Source organism: Danio rerio, chromosome 5, assembly GCF_052040795.2.
Source record: "Danio rerio strain M-AB ecotype USA chromosome 5, GRCz13ab, whole genome shotgun sequence".
NCBI lineage: Eukaryota > Metazoa > Chordata > Actinopteri > Cypriniformes > Danionidae > Danio > Danio rerio.
The window spans coordinates 38990233-39014198 of record NC_141025.1 but is presented as its reverse complement, the minus strand read 5'-3'; the positions used below and the strand labels follow the sequence as shown (position 1 = coordinate 39014198).

General features: G+C 36.5%; 2 protein-coding genes across 6 annotated transcripts in view; one reads left to right on the top strand and one right to left on the bottom strand.

The window, feature by feature from the left end:
- Positions 1–295: 295 nt before the first annotated feature.
- Positions 296–3865, top strand: LOC567472. Its single transcript, NM_001128541.2, is given in 5 exon segments — positions 296–356; positions 786–962; positions 1058–1159; positions 1245–1448; positions 2798–3865. Coding segments are annotated over 4 exon segments (879 nt in total). The 5' UTR covers positions 296–356; the 3' UTR covers positions 3194–3865.
- A 168-nt stretch (positions 3866–4033) lies between these two features.
- Positions 4034–23966, bottom strand: part of myo1ca (myosin Ic, paralog a) — a 43805-nt gene continuing 23872 nt past the window's right edge. For 2 of the 5 annotated variants that reach the window (NM_001431131.2, NM_001431130.2), the window contains 26 exon segments: positions 4034–4505; positions 4668–4767; positions 6618–6715; positions 6798–6868; positions 7060–7195; positions 8305–8363; positions 8461–8554; positions 8640–8723; positions 9008–9167; positions 10301–10385; positions 10474–10542; positions 10673–10749; positions 12702–12815; positions 12904–13021; positions 14739–14844; positions 14918–14998; positions 16752–16798; positions 16893–16987; positions 17067–17158; positions 17248–17328; positions 19699–19804; positions 20374–20456; positions 20602–20721; positions 20837–20908; positions 22901–23014; positions 23090–23188. In NM_001431131.2, coding sequence (NP_001418060.2) covers positions 4485–4505; positions 4668–4767; positions 6618–6715; positions 6798–6868; positions 7060–7195; positions 8305–8363; positions 8461–8554; positions 8640–8723; positions 9008–9167; positions 10301–10385; positions 10474–10542; positions 10673–10749; positions 12702–12815; positions 12904–13021; positions 14739–14844; positions 14918–14998; positions 16752–16798; positions 16893–16987; positions 17067–17158; positions 17248–17328; positions 19699–19804; positions 20374–20456; positions 20602–20721; positions 20837–20908; positions 22901–23014; positions 23090–23188 — 2382 coding nt within the window. In that variant the 3' untranslated portion in view covers positions 4034–4484. 5 annotated transcript variants of the gene reach the window in all.

Here is a 23966-nt window from a genome sequence, read left to right as displayed (position 1 = left end):
GATTAACTAGAACTAGAATTGGCTACACCAGCAATATGTCAAAATTATGCTGTTTGATATTTTGAATATCTTCCACAATCTTTTTTTTTTTTTTTTTTTATCAGACTTTTATTATTTACCTGTTCATTCATGTAAAAAGCTGCCGTGACAGGATTTATAGCGATGTAGAAATAAAGGTGACTTTACCGAAAAGTCGTTGAAAGCCAGAAATGCAAATCTGGTATTCCCTAATAAAACGAAAAGCGAAACCGAAACTGCTGTCACAATATAAAGTTATCACCTCCGTTGCATCAACATCTCAATTCACTGGCGGCGACTGAACAATCAAGTGCTGCTATTCAAATATTCAGAAAGAGGTAAGCACCATTTGACTTTCTTATTAGCCAAACAAAACTAGTATTACCTGAAGAGTATTATACGCAAGAAAGACATTTTAATGTAATTATTTATTATGTAGTCTAATTGTTTTGTAGGCCTATTTATCATGTTTAAATGCAATTGATATGGATCATTATTACGCGTGATTAAAGGTAATAGGCATATTAACTTTTCATGCGTTATTTAATGGAAAATTATACATCATATCTGATGTTCTCTCACGGGTCACAAAGTGCCTCTTGGCATAATATTGCATTAGTTATAGCCTGCCCAGACAGTGACATGAAATATGAGAGGCTAAAATCTCGAGAGAGAGAAAAAAAAGTCAATGTACAATTATACAAAATTGTATTAGTCAGGGAACTTCTATTTTAAATGATCTTACATTTTCTCTCTCTATCCTCCAGATGTTCGAGTGTTGTCAGACTCCACTTCGCATCCTTCTCCTCATCTTCATCTTCATGTGTATGATGTCTATCAACCTGTGTCTCCCTGTCGGCCGCAGAGGACCTCTGTCCTTCTCCAGTTCACTGCGCCTCACGCGCACCATTCGCACACATGTCCAGCAATTACTGTTTCTATATGTAAGCATATGCAATACAAAGTAATTTGCGTATAAAACAATTCAATATCTACGAGTTGTATATATACATTTTAATATAAATAATTTTGTCGACAGAAACAGGAGATGTTTGGCAACGAGCTCTTTGAATACAGAGAACAGATGCTGAGTTCACTTCCTGCGGTCACTGTCAGTTATCGGACCTGGCTCCACATGCAGGTGTGCACGCTTTTCTCGGTCTATTATTTAATTAGTCATCCTATAGTACAGGACGGTATGTTTTAACAGGGTGAGTTTTATTCAGGACGATGAGCGTTTGCGTGTGGCTTCTGAATACCTGCAAATCTTCTGGACTCATCTGGATGGGCAGCGACGGCAGCTGGAGAGAGACGGGCTAAGGAAACCTCAAAGAAGAGACAAACGAGGAAGACCTCAGCCAACACTTTGCAGGAGTTTTGAGGTCCTGCAAATAGACCTGCGGGATCTGATGAGACAAGTTAACAACCAGGTAGGCTACGAGTTCACACGGTTGCCATGTAGGATGCGGTCCTTCATTAAGGGTTGGTTCACTCAAAACCTTCATGCGTTTCTTTCTTCTGCGCTATAAAAAATAAGCTACTTTAAGTTTTTTTCCGGCAGCCGGGGTACTTAATAAATAATAATAAACAATAAGTAATAAAAAATTACTTAAATTTCCGATAAATTTCTGTCATTTACTGTCTGTTATTTTACGGCAAATGTCTGTAATTTAATGGCCGTTATTTTACGATTTTTTTCTTGAACCCAGCTGTTGACAAAAAACTACAATAACAGATTTTTTTACAGTGTGCTGAACACAATTATACATCTGAAAACAGTTTACTTCTATAGAAGAAATACAAATACTATGGAAGTCAATTCAGGTTTCCACTTTTCTTCGAATGTCTTCTTTTGTGTTTAACAGAAGAAAGAAACTCATAAAAGTTTGAAACAAGTTAAGAAAATGATGACAGAATGCTCTCTTTTTTGGGGTGATCTATATTCAGCTGTCAGTCAGCAGTATAGAGGCTAATCCACTTGGTGTGTCATAGACACAACTCAGATGACCAGCGCTCTCCTGCCCCAGTCTGAGTTGCAACACTAAGGGGCTCTTACTAGGATGTCTACAAAAAATCCCAGGGGGATTTTTAGGGTATATAGAAAATATCTTTGTGATTTAATATATTTAAGTCTAAGGATAGTACCATTAAGGACGTAAGCATCTATCCTAGTGTTTTTGATTATATAATTTGTCTAGTCTGTCTTGTGGTCAACTGGTAGATTATACGAAGACAACTTCTTTATTCCAGGTTACTGTGATCTTAACAGTAAGTTTACGTGATATTTCAATGATTGTGTAACATTCTAAAGTCAGGGTTAGAACCACAGTCTGTGTGTGGTTGTGGAATAAATGAAAAACATTTTGGTAAGACTTTGTTTTGATGAAGTATTGTTGCAATTAGATTTAGATAGCAGCTGTTAGAGCATTAATAGATTGTCTTCTTATCTGCTAAGACCTTTTCTACAGACTTTGAGAACATTTTTCCATGTATGGCAACTAATAATGTATAAAAACAATACTTGTACACATGAAGCTGCAAAGTTATTAATCACCACAGTGTCTAAAGGGGAGCATCAAAATAACGTGCAAACAAGGTTCTATAAAATAAAATCTTGAAATAAACATTTCATCTTCATTTCTAAATATATCCTGTTAGTATTTAGAAGGTAATGATATTTGCAACAGTCACTGATATCATTATAATAAATGTGCTATTTGAGATGAAACATTAGGCTGATTGATTATTTAAACTTATGCTTCTCTCTTTTCACCTGCAGCTGAACGTTATCCGACACGTATCTTCATCCACAAAATCTCCACTTCTGGATTCCACCACTGCATCTCCCAGCATGCATCATTCTTCTGAAAGCACCACAATATCTCAGACCCCAACTCAAACTGGTAATCCTGGAATCTCCGCACACTCCTACACACAGTCACCTCAGACCTTGAGCCTGTCTGAAAGAGGTTTGACTTCAGTGAAGGAGGAAACCTCTGTCAGCCTCCTGCAACCCACCAGAGCACCGACACTCTCTCATTCCACCCAGCAGACGACAACAGCAGGGATGTCCCGCTGGGTTCTGCATCTGAATGGGTATGTAATACTGAGAGATCTCGAACGGTACTTAAGCCGACTGGCAAGAGATTACACCGTGCTTCAAACTAAATACTGAAAAAATACACAACAGAAAAATTGTTGGGAAAAAATATGAACCAAGTATTGAACAAGCACGAGGGTTGAATCACAAGAGAAAACGTGTAATTGAATACACTAATATACATTTCCATAAACAACATCATGCAGCTGTTTACCTTTCTCATGAACTACATTAATGAGAATAATGTATTACTATTTGTTTACAAATTGTTGAACATCTTCTTCTTGAAGCTAGATATGTTTACCATTACTGCCTAAGCAGTGTTCTTTAACCAAAAAGTATTTTTAGATTGTGTTCATTTCGTTAACTCAGGTGTCTGAATCTACACTGGATTTAAATGACTCTGATTGAAAAGTACAAACTTTAAACCAGCAGTTTGTTTGGTTTATATTAGAGAATTTAACTGGACCAAAAAAAAGACTAGTCAGCTATTCTGGAAAACCAAAATTTCCCAAACACCCCACTTCCCTCCTTCATGACTATCAGCAACTCAGAGATCAGAGCGAGATTAAAGTTACATCTCCTTTGTCATTCCCTGTACTTTCCAACTTGTCTTATTTATTATATTATTTATTTTATTTATGTGAATGTTTTTCATACAGTATTTATTGTTCATAAATTAAAAAAAGATTTTTTTTGTAAGTTTTGTACATCCATGTGAACTGAATAAAATGACAAATGAAATTATTTCTGGTGCATTTGTATTTGTGTGGAGTTTTGTTTTTTTCTACTCAACAGTTGGTAAACAGAGTCATACTGAAACTAAATCCAGACAAATTATGACTGATACAAAACGGTGTGCCAGTGTTTTGGTATTTGTCTGAAGTGTTAGACAAAACAATACTGCAGACCAAAAATATTCATTAACCATTGCTTTTTTCATTTTATTCAACAATAAATGAGTTTAAAAAGTCTGTGTTGATAGGTAGTGGTGTTATCTGTAAAAAACAACATCTGTTACTGTTGTTTAAAATGTAAAAGATTATCTAGTCTAAAATTTCACAAATACTCTGTAGTATAACTGCTTAGTAAAGCTTGAATCACAAACAACTAAAATAGCAAAGAATAATTTGTTTGTTCAGATGAGAGAAATTATAAATTGAACCCATCAAACAAAACCTTCATTAAAATGTCTGAATTTGGTATTCAAAAAAGTGATTAAAATGTCTGTTCATATACAATTGCTAATATGTGCTTTGGAGTGAGAATGAAATAAATCATAAAAAGTGTAGTCTGGCTCTGTGTAGTGATTGGCTAAAGCACTCCTTTAAAATGATCCTTCCGCTGCCGGTGAGCTGTCATTGATTCATGAGATCCGTGGCGTGGTCTGGAAAAGAGGGCATTCATGTTTACAGACAAACGATGTATGAAATTAATCAACAGCTTTGAACTCTCATGGTAAAAACCCTCAAAAATATTTTAGTATAACTAAAACCCTTTAATTGGTCAGCTTTGTTTTTCCGTATTAGTAAGTGTGTGTGAGACTCACCACAGACAGGTGCCCATTCTTAGACTTGACCACTCGGAGGTCTGAACCACTTGTGAAATCGATCACTCCCTCCTTTCCCCTTGCTATCGCAAACCTGATACTGGAGAGTAAAACATACTCAGACAATGTGTAAACATGCTTATAGTGGGGAAAAATAAGTATTGAACACGTCATGTTTTTTTTCTGGGAATAATATTTTTAAAGGAGCTGTTGACATGCAATTGAACCAGATTTCGGTAAAAACCCAATCAATACAAACATAATTAAACAATTAGTAAACTTGGCCAAAATTAAAATATAACAGTAAGTCCCACAGTTAATTAAAATGATAAGCAAGCATGGCAGAAAGGATCGGACGAACCGCAGACACATTAAGATGATTTTTGTAATATGATCTAATGATTTATTACATTTAACCAATAGGTGGCGCTTTCATAAAACTGATGTGTTGTCTGTGTAAAGCAGGGGTGTCCAAACTCTGTCCTGAAGAGCCAGTCTCCAGCAGAATTTAACTCCAACTTGCCTTAACACACCAGCTTGGATGTTTCTAGAAAGCCTAGAAGGACCTTGATTAGCTAGTCTAGGTGTGACTGATTGGGGTTGGAAGCAAACTTTTGGACACTGGCCCTCCAGGACCGAGTTTGGGCATCCCTGGTGTAAAGTGACAATAACAAAGTTGAAGCTTTTCAGATTCAAAGCCCCAGATGGAGTCACATCAACATTTGAAGGTTCTTTGTCAAATGTATTGATACATTAATAAAGAACTGTTTGACTGATCAATTAATCAATCAATCAATTAATTGGATTTTTGTCAGTGTCATCTAAATATGACATGAAAAAGAGTTCAGGAGTCTATTTACAATAGCAAATACTATTAAAACAATCATTTCAAGACAGGGATTCAGAAAGTAAGAATAGAAAAAAAGTACTAGTTTCATGCAAGAAGAAAAACTTGAGAATTACAGCAAGTGCCAAAACATCTGTACTTGGCCCCTTGATAAGAAAATGTAAACAACTGTCACAAAGTTTGCAGACTGTACAATGCATTTTGTCATTTATGTTTATGTTAAGAATTCATTTAATTGATCCAAATTACAGTATTTTATTTATGCAATAGTTGTGTAGAAATGTGTGGTATTACTGTAATAATTATGGAGTCAGTCTAGGGCCATATATATATATATATACACCTTTAAAATAAAAGTTTTGCAAACAAAAAAAAATAAAGTATTGAGAAAAAACAGATAAATAAATAAAAAACTTTTAAAATGCTAAGCAAAAATTTATTTTGGAGAAATAAAAAAGAATTTCAAATTAGTTTTAAAAAGTTGGAAAAAAAAACTGCAAATAAAAATCAAGCAGACCAAAAATATTTGCAATATAAAAAAAACTATATATATTTGCAAATGATTTTTATAGCATTGCCTTTAAAAACAATCTGTCCAGTCAATTGCAATGCTCAATTTGATTTGCTTTTCAGGGTCTCAAAGGGAAACGTGCAGAAACGTGAAGTGCAAAGTGAAAACAGCATCGCAAACTTATGGTTAAATATATGTAAATATTTTTTTCTCTTTTTTTTTGCATTTTTTTTATTTTGATTTGCAGTTCTTTTTTTGTTTGCCAATGTCATTCTTATTTCTCAAAACTTAATTTTTCCTTTGCAGTTCTTTATTTTTGTTAGCAACATTTTTGTTTCTCAAAAATAAATTTTTGCTTAGCGATTTTTGAAGATTTACATTTATTTATTTTTGCTCAATAATTTATTTTTTACTTGCAAAACTTTCTTTTATTTTGCAAGTACAGTATATGTGGCCTTAGATTGACTCCATGAAAATTAATCATATCAAAGAATTACCTGAGGACATTATGGGTGACTGCCTAAAATTCAACGGCACCACTGCCAAAACCATTTGCCCGTGTGCGCACACACATACTGTACACAGTACACACCTGTCCTGGCTGATGTTGACATTGTGTATTTTGTCTGCCATGATAGCCAGCTTGGTGACAGCCTCAATCACATGATCACACTGCAGCACCAGGTCACCCTAACAGTCAAAAGACATATAGTGAAACCTCAGAGCTCCAACTGAACAATAAGGTCAATAAGAAAGAACAAAAAACTCTCACCTTCTGCTTACTGTCAGCAGTGGGAATATGCAGAACAAAAAATCCATCACTGAGAGAACTAACAGAGATACCTACAAGAAATAAACAAACCAACAATGAATACAAGACACTAATGAGAATTTATGAGCGGAGTACTAGTAAAGAGCATGATTAGCCAAGAGTTAGATATGGTGAAAAACGAGACTATGCAACTTTAATAGGCTTAGTTGTGGTACAGTATTGTTAGCCAACAATAGAGAGAGCTGTATTACAGTAACATTACCCAGCAATGCACCGTAGTCGATACGTTGTTTGATTTTTGCTTCCTGGACCAGCACAGCAGATGAAGTGGTCAACAGCAGCTGCCGCACACGTGGGCGAAAACCATGTCGATCGTACTTGGTGACCGCTATCCCATACTGAAAAAGATGAGGAGAATAAACAACACAAGATAATCAGTAGATTACCTTTTTGTAATTGAATTATATTGACTAGAATAGTTCCTGTTGATTAATACTGACTTTTTCCGTCATACGCTGGTTCATTTTTTTTTGTTTTTATTTTGAAATGTTTGTTTTCTGGGGTATGTGTGTGCACTCTTCTTGTGATCAGCCACAACCTTTAGATTTTATGATTTAAATTGCTTCAAAAAGTTTCAACTCAACCCTATTTATCACAGACTTTAATGAAAACTACAGTGTGACCCATCATTAAACTAAGTAATATATCGATTCCCAATTGGCATTTAAAATGACTAAGGTTTTGTTTTGTTGGGCAAAGATTATATGAATCCAAAATAAAAGTTTGTTTTGAAATAATAAATGTATTTTATATATATATATATATATATATATATATATATATATATATATATATATATATATATATATATATATATATATATATATCTCTGTTTATTTATTTATTTATTTATTATGTGATACACACATACATAGAAAAAAATTATCTAATTAACCTTCGAAATTAATTATTCATTCCTTCATTTTCCTTCAGCTTAGTCCTTTCACTCATTAGGGATCATCACAGCCGAATGAACCGACAATTTATTCAGCAAATGTTTTACGCAGCGGATGCCCTTCCAGTCACAAACCAGCACTAGGAAACATCTATACATTCTCACACACTCATTCACTATGGCCAATTTTAGTTTATCAGATAAGCACGCTACATAGAAATGCAAACTGACCCAGCCGGGACTTGAACCAGCGACCTTCTTGCTGTGAGGTGACAGTGCTAACCACTGAGCCACCGAGTCACCCGTTTTAAATAAATTAATTAAAATATATATTATACCATAATTTAAATAAACATTTTCTCGATGTATGCATGCATGTGTATATTTATTTATACATAATAAATGTACACGCACACACACATATATTATGTCTTTACATATATAACTTTTTATTTTGGATGTGATAATTCATGATTTATTTTTGCACCAGCAATATATTTTATATACATATTTTCCTTTTCTTCCCATAAAAAAAGCTTAAAATGCATTTACCTTCACCTTGTTGTCACTCCCAAGAGTTTGCAGCACTTTGAGATTGATCTCTTCAGCTTCTGTAGTTATAAAAAAATGCATCAGTGAAATTGCATGTTTGTTTGTGTACAGTATATTCAGAATGTATTCATTTATTCCTGTGTGAGAAAATATTACCTAGCCTGGTGGCCACAAAGAGTTTGGGCACACTTCGAGAGTAGCCATCCTTCTGCCCTTTAAAGATCCCGCTGGCTACAACCTTCTGTTCCAGCTGGAGAAGGTGAGAGAGAAGAGCTGTTTGTGCATGTACAGTAAGTGTGTATTCATGTGTATTTGCTCTTGTATAAATGTAGTACCTGCTTCCTCCACTCTGGCTGGATTCTTCTGCAATAGTCATTGACCAGGTTGCGGATGCATATTCTGTGAATGTGCTCAGATGCCTGTGGTGGAAATCAAAGAACTGAAGTGGTACCTTCATGGATCATATTTGTACCTTTGATGAAGGTCCAATATTGTGTCTACAGGTTTTAAAACCCAAAGGTACATTTTGGTTTCCCATATACAAATCATGTCCTTAAAGGAACAAACTGCAATGGTACAAATTTGTTTCTTTGTCTTAAGGTACAATTCTGTTCCATAAAAAGGTACTGCCCCAGTGACAAGGGTTTCTACCTTCTTTGGTACCACATTGTATCATTTTATCTGAGAGTGTACAGTATGATACCTCTGTCAGTGAGGGTGGTGGTTTTGGCCAACTCTTGTCAAGCACACTTTTTGGCAAGTTCCTTTTGACTTTCATCAAGAAGGAGAATCGCACATGATCCAGGAAATATTCATTATCAGGGCATCGAGGCTCATTGCGCAGGATGAAGCCTTTGATGAAGCTGAGGAAGGCAGAAAGAGGTAAACATAAAAACATTGTGGTGGATTGATCAATCACTCAGGTTAATCAATGGTACTCCTAATTTAACACATGCAAGTATTTAAAGCCATGTGAAGGAGATAAGACGCTCAATTTGTATGGCTTTCTATATCAGGGCATGATAAAAAAAAAAAAAACAGTAAGATCATTGCCAGTCCTTAAAACTTGTCTCACAATATGTCATTATTTATTTTTTTGAACAAAAATAACGTCAGGGGAGAAAAGCCATGGGTGACAAATGTATGACCACCTATGATTCAGATGCACTTTTCAATCCACTTTTAGCAGTAATGACTCGGTCATCATTCCCTGTGTGACCTTATCAGCCTCTTAGATAATTCTGGAGAAGTTTAGGGAGTTTTTTGCACAGCTCCTTCCACAACTTTTGAATCAGAATGAGCTTTGGACTTTTGTTTTCTTTTTCAGCTGTTCTATTTGCCTGGGATCATTGTCTTGAGGGATGAAGCAATCTAGGTTCAGCTTTAGCTGTGGGATGAGGATAGTGTTCGCACATACCTGAAGGTTTCAGACCAACAAAACATGCAACTAAACTGCAAAAAAATCTGCCGATGATCAGTTCAGCCATTACATTTTTTTCCTAAATGCTACATGTTGTTTATTTCTCAAACTCTAAGACCTGTCAAAAATTGGAAACATTTTTCATCCTAATATGGAAAAATTGGATTCATAGTGTCCTAACTATTTCATTCATTCGTTTATTCGTTCATTCATTTTCTTTTCGTTTTAGTCCCTTTATTAATCTGGGGTCACCACAGCGGAATGAACCGCCCTTCCAGCTGCAACCCATCTCTGGGAAACATCCATACAGACTCATTCACACTCATACCATACTGACAATTTAGCCTACCCAGTTCACCTGTACCGCATGTCTTTGGACTGTGGTGGAAACCGGATCACCCGGAGGAAACCCACGCGAGCGCAGGGAGAACATGCAAACTCCACACAGAAACACCAACTGACCCAGCGGAGGCTCGAACCAGCAACCTTCTTGCTGTGAGGCGACAGCACTACCTACTGCGCCACCGCATCACCTTCTAACTCGTTCACATAAAAGTAAAAGAAATTGTTTCCTACTTGCGAATAGTGTCAGCAGCTTGTCTACGGTGCTTGGCTTTCCTACGGCCTTTGACGCCTCTCCACCATGACTGGATGACAATTACTGCAAGATAAAAAAGACAAAACAGGTATGCTGCTGCATTTTCTTCTTATAACTGTCTGTCTGTTTTCAGTCTATTTGTAAAGCCGACCTGCATGACGGATGCGATGGTAATTGGCTCTCTCTCTGTAGCCTCTCCAAGATTTCTGCAGAGTGACGGCTTAAAAAAACAATCCAGTTATTTTTTTAATGATCAAATTTTCATGAGGTCATTTATAAGAAATGCAAACAGTAATACTCAGCAGAAGTAGAAGAATACTCAATTTCAAGTCAACTCATCATGGTCTTACCGATAGTTTGCTTCTGGGCCTCAAGTGCATCCTCAGTAATAAACAGAGTCCTTGGGAAGCGGATGAAGATTTTAGACCTATAGAGAAAACAAATAAAGGTATTTTTCAATTATGATCATTATTGTGCCAGCTCTTCCACTTTCTGATTCTAGGATATTTCTTACACAAATTTTGTTTCTTAATTTAACTAAACAGATCAATTATTGTTAAAATAAGAGATGCATAATTATATTTACTTATAGCAGCTATTAAACTGGAAGTTCATTTTCCATTCCTCGTTTACATTTTCAATAATTTTATTATTTTATTCTTGTTATAGCGTGGATAAACTATAACGTCAATTTGCATGCATTTTATCAGTTCTGGTCCCTTCATCTTAAAGTCAATGAGTTTTTTTTAATGGGATTTTGGTTTAATCGCTTAAATAAGGTTCGTGGATAACACAAACTCAAGATACTTTCACGTATTATTACACAACATAATACACATCGGTTCCATCACACTCTTAATTTTTTTTTAAATTGGCTTTAACGGTTGCTTTCAAGTTGCTACATGGGACAACATGCGGTGTCGGAGACATTATACGTCATCAAGCTAAACTGGTCTGCAACGCAGCCCGCTTGTGTTGGGCATTTGGATTTGTCTGTTATTTATTTTCATAAATAGTATCTTATAGTTTGTAGTATTTTTCTAATTGGGCATTAATATTGTATATATAATGCCTTCATTTGTAGAGACCATTATGGCAGATTCATTTGTTAATCATTTATTTCAATTAAACAATTTTATGAAGGTACTGCTGACCATAGTGCAGCCTGTCTTTTTCCTGCTCTCAGTAATGCAAATGTGTGAATACATTCATGAAAATACATCAACTTTAACTATCATTTTAACGTGATCAATTGATTTTCCATGTTTTTTTCTTCATCTAAACATATTTAACTTTATCATAACTGCAAAATTATCTTCACGCACAATATAGCATATGTGACTGCATGGGCTGCTTTTCCCTGTACTTTGTGACAAATAAGAATATTGAATGTTGTTCTCTATCCATACCTCATCACTAAGGTAAGCGGGCTGTATCCATGTGCACAATACACTTATTTAAATATGTCTTATGATAATACTATGTAGACACATTTATAAAACATACAGTATGAGTTTTAAAACGGTTACAACAACCTTAAAGCAAAGCAAAGGTATTTTCAATGTAAAAACTATCCAAAAGGCACGTAGGTCTGTACAGATGTGTTTTTTGCGTATTTGTATATAATATATAGCGTGGATAATAATGTAATAAACCAATAGAGTAAATCTTTGTCATGGACAATATTTCGATAAATAAGCTTGAAAAGTAGTCGAAAGGGTAGTGCTGACGTAACAAGCGAGCGCCCCTAAGGCTGTAGTCCATTTATAGCCTAATGCTTTTCGGTTCTTGTGTTTGCATTTAAGATCCAAAACTAATAAAAGTTATATTTTTGTGTGAGGATTATCCAGTTGGACAAAACATGTAAGTGTAATGAACTGTGTGTTAAACACAGAGCTTATTATTAACAATCCTCGAAAAGTCTATGGGAAAATCCTATAGGGATTATCAAAGGGGACCAGTTCTATGTTAGTAGCCGAATGGCTTACAAGGTGACGTCATAGTTCCTCCACTCTATTTTGCAACAGGTAAAGAAGTTGTTTTCTAGGAAAAATAAACTACTATTATGCACTTATCACATATTTCATTAACTTATTATTATACAGTGTGAAAGTGAGGGATTTCTTTCAATGTTTTAATATAGCCTAAACTGTGATACTATTTGTGTACAAATCAGCGTGTTTATGACTATGATAAATAATCATGGTAATGTATTAAGACGATACCCTGAAAATTACAGTACATCACAATATAGTAATATGTTTTTACTACATTTCGGTCAATGAATGCAGGCTTTGTGATCAGAAGAGATGTCTTTCATAAAATCTCTTCAAATGTTAGAACAGCGGCATTTACATCTGTTATTTTCCCTCCTCTCACCTGCCCAGTTTGAATTCTTCAGGTTTGTAGTTGAGGTGTTTGACTAGTGTGGCGACCCCCTCAGGGAGATTCCCATGCCAATTTGGCCAAGTGTCCGGACACAAAGATTTATATCTGTTCAAAATAAAGTGTGAAATAAAACCATTGTGGTTAAATAATAGAGCCATCTATTATAATAAAGTCTTTTGCATGAGAGCCTGACCTCTCCAAGAACGCCTCATAGCTTCGTCTATATGCAAATCCAGCTCTCCTTACTCTCAGATTCTCCATCAAACCCAAATACTTCACCTGATGCCTGACCAAAACTTCATCAAACCTACCTGAAGAAACAGAGCAAGACAACAGATGGAGAACAAACATATAATGTAGCTAATTTTAAAACATAAGCAGATTAATTAACATGTCTAATTTATTAAGGATTATGCAAAGCAAAGACATACTCTGACCTCTGGGGTGAAATCTTCAGGACTTCAGACTGATAGTTAAACCTTTGCAACTCTACTTTCTACATTACTTTTTTTAATAAATTGGATGTCAGAAACTCACCCTCATTAACAGACAAATGTTTTTTTTTTTATTTTCAATTTTGTTTCAGAAAGTCTGGAACCCTTTTCTGAACTATTTTATGGAGACACATATATTTTCTATTGTTAATTTAATTAATTGATTAGCTTATTTTATGTTATTTCATATATGTATGCATTTTTGTGTATATATGTGATATTTTATATATACACTAACCGGCCACATTATTAGGTACACCTGTCCAAATGCTCATTAATGCATTTTTTTAATCAGCCGATCACATGGCAGCAACTCAATGCATTTAGGCATGTAGACATGGTCAAGACGATCTGCTGCAGTTCAACCAGAGCATCAGAATAGGGAAGAAAGGTGATTTAAGTGGCATGGGTGTTGGTGCCAGAAGAGCTGGTCTGAGTATTTCAGAAACTGCTGATCTACTGGGATGTTCACGCACAACCACCTCTAGGGTTTACAGAGAATGGTCTGAAAAAGAAAAATATCCAGTGAGCGGCAGCACTGTGGGCGCAAATGCTTTGTTGATGCCAGAGGTCAGAATAGAATGGCCAGGCAACAGTAACTCAAATAAACACTCGTTACAACCGAGGTATGCAGAAGAGCATCTCTGCATGGACAACACATCAAACCTTGAGGCGGATGGGCTACAGCAGCAGATGACCACACAGAGTGCCTCTTCTGTCAGCCAAGAACAGTTGATTAAAAAATAGAAATATAGAAGATTGCAAAAAACATTGCCTGATCTATCGATTCTCGATTTCTGTTGCGACATTCAGATGGTAGGGTCACAATTTGGAGTCAACAACATGAAAGCAAGGATTCGTCCTGCCTTGTATCAACAGTTCAGGCTGGTGGTGGTGGTTTAATGGTGTGGGGGATATTTTCTTGGAACACTTTGGGTTCATTAGTACCAATTGAGCATCATGTAAACGCCACAGCCTACCTGAGCATTGTTGCTGACCATGTCCATCCCTTTATGACCACAGTGTATTTATCTTCTGATGGCTAATTCCAGTAGGATAAGGTGCCATGTCATAAAGTGCGAATCATCTCAGACTGGTTTCTTGAACATGACAATGACTTCACTGTACTCAAATGGCCTCCACAGTCACCAGAACTCAATTCAATAGAGCACCTTTGGGATGTGGTGGAACTGGAGATTCGCATCATGGATATGTAGCCGACAGCAACGGCGTGATGCTATCATGTCAATATGGACCAAAATCTCTGAGGAATATTTCCAGAACCTTGTGGAATCTATGTCACGAGAGATTAAGCCAGTCCTGAAGGCAAAACGGGTCCAACCCGATACTAGTAATGTGTACCTAATAAAATGGCCGGTGAGTGTATATGTTTTTTTCTATTTGTTGAATTGAACTAGTAGTTTTATGGTGTTTGTGTAGTATACATACTATCTATAGTCTTCTTATTGTATTTACAGAGTAAATTCAGTAAGATAAACCAATTAAAATAAATTAGAAAAAAATGAATTCTCACCTGGCTGTTTACCATCATTGGGTTTTATACAGCGAACATATGATGGTTCCTTAGACATCAGAATATCCATCAGTTTAGCCAAACTGAGCTTGAACTGAGTGGCAGCCTGAGCAGAGACAACAAAATTTAATTCAGGTTAATTCAGGCCTCTGTACTGTATGTGTTTGTGTTCATCTAACCGTTTCAGGTCTTCTCTGGTCCATCAGCTCATCTGCATGGAAACATTGACTCACAATGTGATTGGTGGACTGACACAGCACCTGCAATGAGACACAGCGGGTTTAGAAACACACATTGTTCAGTCGTAACATCTCACCCACTTAATGGACAGCCTTCACAAATCTGCCCAGTAAAGTATGGGGTGCCTCAAGGATCAGTTTTAGGCCCTTTACTGTTTACAATTTACATGCTACCTATGGGAGACATTATTAGAAGACATGGGATCAGCTTTCACTGCTATGCAGATGATACTCAATTATATATTTCCACTAAACCTGACGAGACGTCTGAACTTTCTAAACTAACTGAGTGTATCAAAGACATCAAAGACTGGATGACCAACAATTTTCTTCTCTTAAACTCAGACAAAACAGAATTATTACTTATTGGGCCTAAATCTTGCACACAGCAGATCTCGCAACTTAATTTACAATTAGAGGGATACAAAGTTAGCTTTAGCTCTACTATAAAAGATCTGGGTGTCATATTAGACAGCAATCTAACTTTTAAAAACCATATATCCCATGTCACAAAAACTGCCTTCTTTCATCTGAGAAATATCGCTAAATTACGAAATATGCTATCCATCTCAGATGCAGAAAAGCTAGTCCATGCTTTTATGACTTCGAGACTGGATTACTGTAATGCTCTATTTGCTGGCTGCCCAGCATCCTCTATTAACAAACTTCAATTAGTACAAAATGCAGCAGCCAGAGTTCTGACCAGGTCTAGAAAATATGATCATATAACCCCAATTTTATCCTCCTTACACTGGCTGCCTGTTAAATTTCGTATTGAATTTAAAATATTACTTCTCACCTATAAAGCTCTAAATAATCTAGCTCCTGTTTATCTAACCAACCTTCTGTCTCGCTACGAACCAACTCGCTCCTTAAGATCTCAAAATTCAGGGCTTCTGGTAGTACCTAGAATAGCAAAATCAAGTAAAGGAGGTCGAGCCTTCTCTTTCATGGCTCCTACACTCTGGAATAGCCTTCCTGGTAATGTCCGAGGCTCAGACACACTATCCCAGTTCAAAACTAGATTAAAGACCTATCTGTTTAGTAAAGCATACACTCAGTGCATCACCTAGCGGGTTCCACACTGGCTTCTACATCTTGCTTATATACACTATGAACAGCAGCTACGCTAATTATTCTCTTTTCTCTATTTTCACCTGGGGATACTCATCCCGAGGTCCTCAGATTAGGCGGAGTCACTGATTGGATCCAAGACCAGCGACGTGATGATCCCAAGGATTCCATATCCGGGACCAGGCCATATCCTGAGCTGCTGCTGCGCTGATGGTCGTGGGGAGTGGAGAACATGAGTCTGATTCCAGCGACGCTCCAGGGACAGACGAGTCTTCATTGAGGCCATCTTCCAGCATAAACCACGGCGAATGAAGTTCTGCACAAGACTTTTGGCCAGCGTAGAAATTAAAATGGTCGTGCCCAACTGAGTCTGGTTCTCTCAAGGTTTTTTTTCTTCACTCCCATCAGGTGAAGTTTTTTTTCCCTCTCCGCTGTCGCCACTGCCTCGCATGGTTCAGGATTGGTAGAGCTACGCATCGATGAATTTGCTCTTCGGTGTTTGAACTCTCAGTAATGATTAAATCACACTGAACTGAGCTAAACTGAACTGAACTGAACTTAAACACTAAAACCTGAACCACACTGTTCCAGTTACTATGACCATTTATGTGAAGCTGCTTTGACACAATCTACATTGTAAAAGCGCTATACAAATAAAGCTGAATTGAATTGAATTGAATTGTTTGTCAACAAACTGTACCTCCTTCAAGTGCCTGTATAGCAGGTCGTTGTTTTTGTCCAGAAACCCTACAAAATTTGGAGAAAGATTAAAAGTCATGGCACCAGAAGAATCAACTATGGATGAACATATAAATTGTTGATTTTTTTTGTTTATCCTCACCATTGACGTTGTAGTTGACCTCTCCAGCATAATGTATCAGTCTAAACTCTTCCCGACCAATTGCCTTGCGAATCTTCCCATTGGCCATTTTGTGACTGTAAAACGAAACGAACCAATCAGATAGCAGTTATGCTGTTTCAACAATGTTAACAAAAAGTACACTTGAGGCCCTACGTGATGAAATGAGCGTGTCCACCCAGTGTGTCCTCAAGCTTCTCCAGGAAGGTGATGTCACTGGCATCCCCTCGTCTTAAACACTCCTCATCCTGAGTACAAAAAAATATATATTACAATTGTAATATAAAATGTAATAAGCTGATTAACAAAAAAATTAATTAAAGGAAAGCACACAGACCAGAATAGCGATAATGCCTTTATGTTTCTCCTCCACCAGGTCACAGATGATTTTGTTGTTGAAATACTCCACTCTCTCCCACTGACCAGAAAACAAGAAACATCATTTTTGCACAGATATAACCAAAATGAAAAATCAAAGTAAGAACCAGCACTCTATATATTCACATTGCAATTGCTCCCGCTGGGTCAAAAGTTAGAGACGTATATTCAGATTAAGGATTATGAAGCTCTGTTTTTAATAGAAATATATTCTGGTATCATGGGCCACCCGTTTCGAATGTTTTCACTCGATTGAATGGCCGTAATCAGTGGTTATCAGCTGATGGATATGGGCATGTAGGGGCCTTCCGCACCTACTGGTAGGTTTAAAAGGCTGTTATCATCCATCCACATGGTTAATCAGCTATACTAATAGAGAAGACTCCAGTTCCAGGTCTGCTTATGTATTACTGTGACGGTTGGGTAAGACTGGGGTACGGGTAGACATCAATAAAATACAGCTAGATAAGCAAAGTTCATAGACAAACTTTATTGTGGCTTGAGAAACCCTTGTCTGAAAGTTTGAAGTAGTTGTAAAGTTTAAACAATTGAAGTAGTTTGAAACAGTCATAACTACATATGTAAGCATGTTTCTAGTATGGATTGGCATGTTTCTTGCTAGGCAGTTGACAAGGGGTTCTGAGTGGTTGCTAAGGCATTGCTAGGTGGTTGCTAGGGTGTTCTGAGTAGTTATTAGGTGACTCCTAAGACGTTGCTAGGTGGTTGCTAGGGTGTTGCTAGGTCATTGCTAAGGTGTTGCTAGGTGTTTGCTAGGGTGTTCTGAGTGGTTACTAAGCGCTTTCTAAGGCAATGCTAAGATATTGCTTGGCTGTTGCTAAGGTGCTGCTAGGTGGGTGTTAGGGAGTTGAGAGTGGTTGCTAGACGGTTGCTAAGGAGTTGCTAGGTGGTTCCTAAGCCGGTTGCTAGGATGTTACTAGGTGGTTGCTAAGGCCCCGTTTACACTAATGCGTTTTAGTTTGAAAACGCATAAGTTTTGCTACGGTTACGCCATCCGTCCACACTACGCCGGAGTTCTCGAGCGCCGAAAACGGAGCGTTTCGAAAACGCTGGAGAGGCCGTTTTCATTCTGAAACGCAGCTGCTCCGTCTCAGTGTGGATGATGGAAAACGGAGACATTTGAAAACGGAGGCGGGGCTGCAGACATTCGCCTCTCTGATTGGGGCTTTTCCTGAATATTAAGTAGCCTAACACGCACATTTCAGTCCTGCATCTTCTCCGTGTAAGTTAAAACTTGGCAAGTTTGATCAAGGCTGCAGTCTCTTCTTCTCAGTTTGATATGGAAAACAGACTATACCGAGGACACGGGTAAATCTTCAAAGGGAACAGTGTACTTTATAACTTCATTCACATCACCCTGGCTACGTTGTTTTACTTTCTCAACAATAAAATATAAACATGATATAAGGAACTGCCTATTTTCATTTTAATATTAACAACTAAACAGACAGCAAAAATGTTGAGGCTTCGTGCTGCAAATATGAGCGTCATCTTCACTGTGTGCATATTTATAACAAAACGGAGCCGATAACAACTGCCTCCTTTCAATTTCAGTGAAAATACGAAACACACCCTCTCTTTGCTGAATATCAGTTTTAATAATCGATAATGGCCATTATAAAAGTATAACATACAATAAGTTTATACATTATAGGAAATAAAGGCAAGCGATCAGTCAATATACAGAAGGTACGTGCTTACATTAATCATTAACTTATCTTTGCGCTTAGCCAAAACACGTTACCTGAGAACAAGTAATAGATTCCAATGTCCAATGAATATGTCGTTAAATAAAGACAACAAGATGAAAGATATATTCCGTTTAATAAATATAGTGAGGTTAGATCCAGCGGGAGATGCTTGATGAGAAGTCCGACTAGCAGAGCTCTCATCTGGGTAGATTGGCTACAGCGCTTGCCTGAGAGTGTGTGTGTGGTCACGTGATGTGCGTTTTCAGCGTTTTGGTGTGGACGGAGAGCAGTTCAGAAACGCTGGGTGAAACGCGAGTGTGGACGCGGATCGTTTTCATTCTAAAACGCCGTTTTAAAACTAAAACGCACTAGTGTAAACGGGGCCTAAAGCATTGCTAGGTGGTTACTAAGGTGTTGTTAAGGTGTTGCTAGGCCATTTCTTTGGCGTTGCTTGGCGGTTGCTAAGGTGTTGTGGGTAGTTGTTAGGCAGTTGCTAACATAAATTAGCATGGTTCAAACCCCACCCTCCCTTTTGCCTCTTCTCTTTATCTGTAACAACATGCCCACCCACTTTCGTTCACGACACCCTAACCCCCCTAGCCCCACCTCTGTCTGGTAGCTATATGTATATTTTAATTTTTCAGTATCTTACTCAGTTTGTGCGTTATTTTCCTCACACACACAGACACAAACACACTCACCACAACGCCTTCGGCCTCATACTCCTCCTGTTCACTTTTCAGTGTGAGCTCAATAAAGAGCTGCTGCAGTTTTTCATTGCAGTAATTAATGCAGAACTGCTCAAAACTACATAAAAAAGAGAAACAAATTAGCGATCTTGCTCATTTTTATGTCCTAATAGAAATTTCATTTAATGTTTACACAATGCCATGCAGATTCAAAAATTTTGTTTTACTTTAAATTAACATTTAATATGTCTCACTCTTGTATGGTTACAAATCTTTACGGGTTTCTTTTTTCTGTTGAACACAAATAGGTTATTTTGAAGAACGTTAGAAACCAGTAACCATTGACTTTCAAAGAAAATAAAACAAATAATATGGAAATGAATGGTTACTGGTTTACAACATATTTCAAAGTAGCTTCCATTGTGTTTGTGTGAAGTGAAGGGTGAGTAGATAAAAACAGAATTTTCAGTTAGATAAATTATCCATTTAAAATCAGTTTTTGAAGTTTCACAAATTAGCCAGTTTTACTGCACTTACCTAGTTTAACTATGGTATTTGCAGTAAAGTTGTGGCTATACTAATCACCAATATTCCAAAAACATGATTACTGCATTTCTCCAATAACAAATGAATGATTAATTTTCTACATCTATAATCCTACATATTCACAGACAAAGAGTAAACAACCTGTTGTGCTGGAAGACCTCAAATCCATATATGTCCAGCAAACCAATAACAGACGAACATTTACTGGAGTAGTAAATCTCATCCTGTGAAACACAAAAGCATAATCATCTTCAAAACATCTTCCACTAGAGGGCACATTAAGCTCCAGTTCATAGACAACAATTCTGTCACAACAAGTAAGCCCACTTTGATAAAACAAAAGCACATTGACAGACAGAAGGAGCACACCTTAAAGGCCAGTGATTGGTTCAACTTCTGGACAAGCCAGGTAAAGGCACGACCATATATGGCTTTGGCAAAAGAGTCTCGAGCAGAGAGAGCCTGTTCTAAACTCAAGGGACTGATCATCTGAAATCAAACACAGACATACAGACTGCATCTACTGCTGGACTCAATGAGTGTGGAGATTAGCAAAGATCAAGCATGCAGAAAGAGAACAGACAGAGAGAGATTGTAATATTACCTCCTCCCCTTTGGCAACTATTTTCTTGTGAGTAAGAGCTGCTTTCAGGACAGAGCCATCCACACCCAGCAGCTGTTGATAAAACAAAACATTACGGCACATTCCCTGTGCTTTTGTATGTGTGTAAATTAACAAGAACAAATCTGACAAGGGGTTATCACTGAGAAGTGTTATTTCAACTTTTTGATATATATATAATATTTTGGAATATATATATATATATATATATATATATATATATATATATATATATAGTTCTGTCAGTTCTATAGTATAGTTCAACAGTTTTGTCTGGTTCCCGAATCTGATTGGCTGATAGCCGTGATATATTTAAGTACTATCAGCACCCGTACAGCCTCTTTTGGCTATAAATCTAAAGTTTAAAAGATGCTTGCCCAACTGTTTAACTGTCAGCTTATGATTTGAATCCAAGGTGGAAGAAAGTAGTTCCACATACAAAAGGTTTTTTAAGACTCTCCATGTTTGATTTTGTTTTTATATACACAATTATGCCGTCAAACTATTGTATAAACGCAATATCACACTCGTAGCAGTGCGATATGGCTGTATGTCGGCACTGGTGGGGGCACTAACCCACGCCTCCCACCAGTGCCGATATACAGCCATATCATATATATATATATATATATATATATATATATATATATATATATATATATATATATATATATATATATATATATATATATATATAGTCAGAACTATTAGCCCCCCTGTTTATTTTTTCTCTTATTTCTGTTTAAAAAAAATTTGAACACATTTGTAAGCATAATTGTTTTAATAACTTATTTCTAATAACTGATGGCAATAAATAATATTTGACTAGATGTTTTTCAAGACACTTCTATACAGCTTAAATAGCTTTAAAGGCTTAACTGGGTTAATTATGTTAACTAGGCAGGTTAGGGTTATTAGGCAAGTTAATGTATATCAATGGTTTTTCAGTAGACTATTGAAAAAATATATAACTTAAAGGGGCTAATCATTTTGTCCTTTAAACAGTGTTTAAAATATTAAAAACTGCTTTTATTTTAGCCAAAATAAAACAAATAAGACTTTTTCCAGAAGAAAAAATATTATCAGACAGACTGTGAAAATTTCCTTGCTCTGTTACCTTCATTTGGAAAATATTTAAAAAAAATAATAATTATAATTCGAAAGGGACTAATAATTCTGACCTCAACTGTGTGTGTGTGTGTGTGTGTGTGTGTGTATATATATATATATATATATATATATATATATATATATATATATATATATATATATATATATATATATACTGTATATAAACAATTAATTTGCAGTTAAATTCAAACTAATGGCTATATTATCGCAATTGTGATGTGGTCATTCTAGCTGTTAATTGCTACACAAGATTTCAACATGTCTGTGAGGTGGGGAAGAAATGAAACACTAGTTACAGTATAAGCAGGGCCAAACTAAATCTGCTGACTTTGTCGCTGACTATACAGTACAAATAAATAGATTGAATGACACCTCTTCTGATATTTCTTTGGATTCCTGTGGGCACAGACCCCATGTAGGGCTGGTTATTAGATTAAGCTTGAATAAATTATTAGAATAATAGGAACTTTAAAGTGTGTAAGGTATATATTTCATTAAAGTATCTAGTTATAGTTTTAGCAACACCACTGATATATTATTTTATTTAATATTATTTTTTTGGAAATATCATGAATAGATTACAGAATTAAATAAATATAAATATTTTTGTGAAAAAATTAAATTACAATAATTTTCAACAACATTTTTATGTAATAATTGCCAGACACACCCCTATTTTACCTGATGTCTGCGTCTGACCTATATTGTGTTTAAATACGCTTTAAAAAGTATACATAGCATAACAACCTCTGGACAGTGTGTCCTGCACACAATAGCACAGGACAAACCTGAGACACGCGCCTCTAATAAGACTAGTATCTAATTCCTCAGAAACGGGTATAAAGTTCTGACAGATACTAACATATCACTCGAGCCAGGACATTAAGTCATGTTGAGCATGAGGGCTCCACTCACTTGGGACAGAAACTGCAGTTGAGCTTCAGTGGTGATGTGAGTCTCTCCCTCCTCATCCTCACCAAACTGTGTGTTTCCCAGATGTAAAACACTGGCCACAATCTCCATTAGAGCCTACAGAGGGGAGACACTCCGTGAGTGTGTTGAGTATGACAAACAATTATCAATGTACAAAGCATGTGTGTGCACCTGTATTTCCTCGTCCTCAAAACCAATGATGGTGAGAGCATTTCTCACAACTTTCCATCCGTTTTTATCACTGATAGAGCTCACACGTGGACAATTACCCTGACAGAGAGAAAGCATCTGTTACACACAAACATAAGAACACTGCAAACAGAGTTGCCCTAAATTGTAAAATTTTTTTTTTTTTTTTTTTTAAATCGCTATTCTCTCTTGACTTAATGCAGAGCTTAGTTTTTTTTTAACAGCAGATGGCGCTCTAGGCTGGTTTTTAACTGTACACTCAAATGCTCACAGGAAGAGTTTTTGTCCGTTTGGCGGTAAAGTCTAGAAGGGATGCATCTGCAAATACTTGGGATACTTTTATGACACTGTCATTAAGAATAATTATTATTTTACGTTACTGTGAGGACAAGGTTTTGGGTCGGGGCAGACATTAAGAAAACATTAAGCTATATATATAACTCTTGTCAATTTCAGAATGGAGCCACATTCCTTCTAGCAACAACCATGTTTGTAATTTGGTTTTTATGTCATTATATTAATTTAAACACAGCTCACGCTGAACACTTTCGTAATTCACCCAAACCTTTTTTAACTTTACTATTGATCATTTTAGATTCAAGTGGTATTTGTAAGGAATTAGATGCAAGCAGTATGACTGTTCATTTGCTGTAAAGCTCAGAATCAATAATAGCAATGCATTTTGCAAAACTGATTTCTCAATACATTTTTCACTCTCTTACAGGGTGTTTCCAACTGGCATTAACATGCATTTTCAGAGATGGGAGTTGAGATGTTTCAGAGATGTAACTAGGCATGGGACGATAACCATTTTCAAGGTATACAGCGGTTTGGAAAAGTCAAGGTTTTAAAACCGCCA